General features: G+C 46.5%; 1 protein-coding gene across 1 annotated transcript; it reads right to left on the bottom strand.

Annotated features, from left to right (window-relative positions):
• Positions 1-464: 464 nt before the first annotated feature.
• On the bottom strand, positions 465-2,259 carry nkx3-2 (NK3 homeobox 2; the record flags this gene model as incomplete). Its single annotated transcript, XM_084550146.1, has 2 exons — positions 1,598-2,259; positions 465-889 (listed from the first exon to the last, which is right to left on the bottom strand). The coding sequence occupies exons 1-2, from the start codon at positions 1,968-1,970 to the stop codon at positions 465-467; spliced, it is 798 nt and encodes a 265-aa protein (XP_084406272.1). The 5' UTR covers positions 1,971-2,259.
• Between the last annotated feature and the right edge of the window lie 528 nt (positions 2,260-2,787).

Below are 2,787 nucleotides of genomic sequence, written 5' to 3'. Positions count from 1 at the left end.
GGAATATGCCTATTTCCAATCACTGCAGAGGTAGGAAGGCGCATGTAAAATATAAACCAACATAAGGTGACATTTTCAGTCTGTTTAGGGCTTCAGAGGTCCTTGGAAGAATACTTTGGAGTTATTACTGTGTCACTCCTCCCAGGTTAACGTGCTGACATTTTACAAGGGGGTCCTGTCTCCCCTGCTTACCTGCAGTTCAGACATTTATGATTTTAGAGCCTAAATCGTGGGAAATACCTTCTTTGCAGGGATCTCTCAGGACAGGACTCTTCCTAAGTGAAGGATAGGGTCGTTTTAAAGTATCTGAGGATGTGAAAACCCATCAAAGGTTTGGGAACACGACGAGGCAGTTCAATCACTCTGAGCAGGTCTACTCCTCTTGTCAGAAAAACAAAAAACAAAACTTGTTTTCCTGGGAGAGAAAAAAAACAATAAAATGAATAAATACAGTCACTGGGTTCTCACTGATTCCCGGCACACGCAGAGAGTGTCCATGCAGGGAGGCAGTAGGCGTAGGGGTAATAGTAGGACGGCTGCAGGGAGAGAAGCGGGGGCCGCAGGATCTCTCCCGGGCTGTACTGTCTCTGGTCGTCCCGCACCAAAACTTTCACCGCCACCTTCTTGGCTGCCGGGGTCGACGCCATCAAGTCGGCGGCCATCTGGCGGCGTTTCGTCTTGTACCTGCGGTTCTGGAACCAGATCTTGACCTGAGTCTCTGTGAGCTTCAGGGAGGCCGCCAGGTCCGCCCGCTCCGGCCCGGACAGGTATCGCTGGTGGTTGAAGCGGCGCTCCAGCTCGAAGACTTGCGCATGAGAGAAGGCGGCTCTGGAGCGCTTTTTCCGCTGTTTGGGCTGGTCCAGGCTCTTCTCGTCCAGGTTGCTGGAGTCTGGGAGAGTGAGACAAACAGATAAACAATGAAGGTGAATTCCCGTATGTTCACTGCAATGCAGTCAGGTTCATATCTGTCATATCTGGATAGGCCACTGCAAGAGAACTAAAAAAGAAAACAAAAAATAAGTGTGCACTCATCCAAGCGGATGTTTTTACTTCTTGTCTAAGCACGTTGTTAAAAATAAACCGCGTTGGATCTTCTCTTAAGTCATTGGAAGCTGTTTCAGATGTAAATAATGTTTACTCCAGGCCTGAAGATCATAACTGGTGCAGACGAGTTGGAGATTATTTTGTAAAAGACCTCAATCTGCCGTGTTTTACTGGCCTTTTTTAAACTTTGCTCAAAAATAAATTGCGCCAATGCAACATACATGAAAGGAATATAGATAACTTTTGACAACGAGCCGGGGCATCCATTAATGAGCGTGCGTAAAAAGGACAGTTTGTGCGTAAAAGCGAGCAGGACGCGGAAAAGTTTTGCAAATAAGTCTGATACTCTAATAAACTCAATCTCAGATTCACTGTGATTCTACACATCTGTTATAGCAGTATAAAACATCTGTAGTAAAATGGACCTGATCAATTTCAATCAGAATGGTCGTATTAAAGTCTGAAATGATCTTATGCTTTAACTAAAATCAGAAAGCCAACATTAATTATATCTTTTTCTACGGTTGCATGCTGATCTTTTTGGCCTGCTTACCCGTGGCATTGTTTGGCTCACTGTCACTCTTTGCGTTTTCCGCAGCTGCAGACTCGTGGTCAGTCTCCTCCTGAAAGCTTTCCTCCGGGACATCCGAAGCAGGGTCCCCGTCCTTCTCCGACTTGCACACTGCCGGAGTCTTGCTGTCGTTATCGTCGCTGAGTCCCGAGTCTGAGTCGTAGCTTTTCTGGTCGGTCGGCTCACAAGCCTCCCCATCAGTACCCCTAGAACCGCCGTTCATCTCTCCAAATATTTTCCAGCACGTCGTTTTGGAGAAGCACATGTCCAAATCCGGCAAATGTCGGCTGTCGTCCTTTTTGTTCAGGATAGCTTGGATTGAGAAAGGCATCAGCGAGTTTCCTCGAACGGCCATTTTCACAAAAGCGAAGTTTGTTCGGTCTGCAAGTTGAGTAAATTAACCGCCTGGAGAGTGGAGTTTATGTCAGTTCATCCACATTTTTGTCTACTTAACTCCGAGGAGCACTGCTGGCGCTTAGTTTATTTCCCTCCAGTGTTGGTTCCTGATTGCATCCCCGCGGGAGAAGCCGTGAAAAGTTTCTGCTACATCCGCAGGCACGATGCTGCTCCACCGCATAGCTCTGCCATCAGCCCGGGCTCTCTTCAGTCTCCGGCCCTTTTCACCCAATTTTTTTTCTAACCATACACCCTCACCTGTGACTGACAGGCACTCGTTGCCTCCTCCTATTGGCCCAAAGAGAAGGAAAGCCGTATCACGATTGGTCACTGTAAACGGCGTCATGCTGCTTTCAATCGTGTGGGAAAAAGTTAAAGATGAGTTTGGCCGAGGCTTTTTTTTCCCGAGGAGCCTGAACAGGTCTGCAGGTGGCAACACCACACATTTATTTAAATCCAAAACAGGATAACGAAATTCCTCTCTGTATGTCCTGACAACATTCCTTGCTGGTTGTGTTTGACCACTTTAAAATTACTTGGGACTCATTTAGCTAATGTCCAGAATTTTCTGTCATAAGAATATGTGGAGTCATAAAATAGAGGTCTTGTGTGTAAAAGTCTGACATCACAAGAAAGAGGATTTTTGCAGCCAGCCGGCCAGCCAGTCAGAACTTAAGGATGGCGGCGTCTCCAATTTTCCCTGAAACAATTGAAGGCAACACCAGGACAATGAATTTGTAGGAAATGTCATCTTTTTCAAACTTAACCCTTACTCA

The sequence above is a fragment of the Chelon labrosus genome (genome assembly GCF_963514085.1).
Source record: "Chelon labrosus genome assembly, chromosome: 8".
NCBI lineage: Eukaryota > Metazoa > Chordata > Actinopteri > Mugiliformes > Mugilidae > Chelon > Chelon labrosus.
This window is presented reverse-complemented; position numbering and strand designations above follow the sequence as displayed.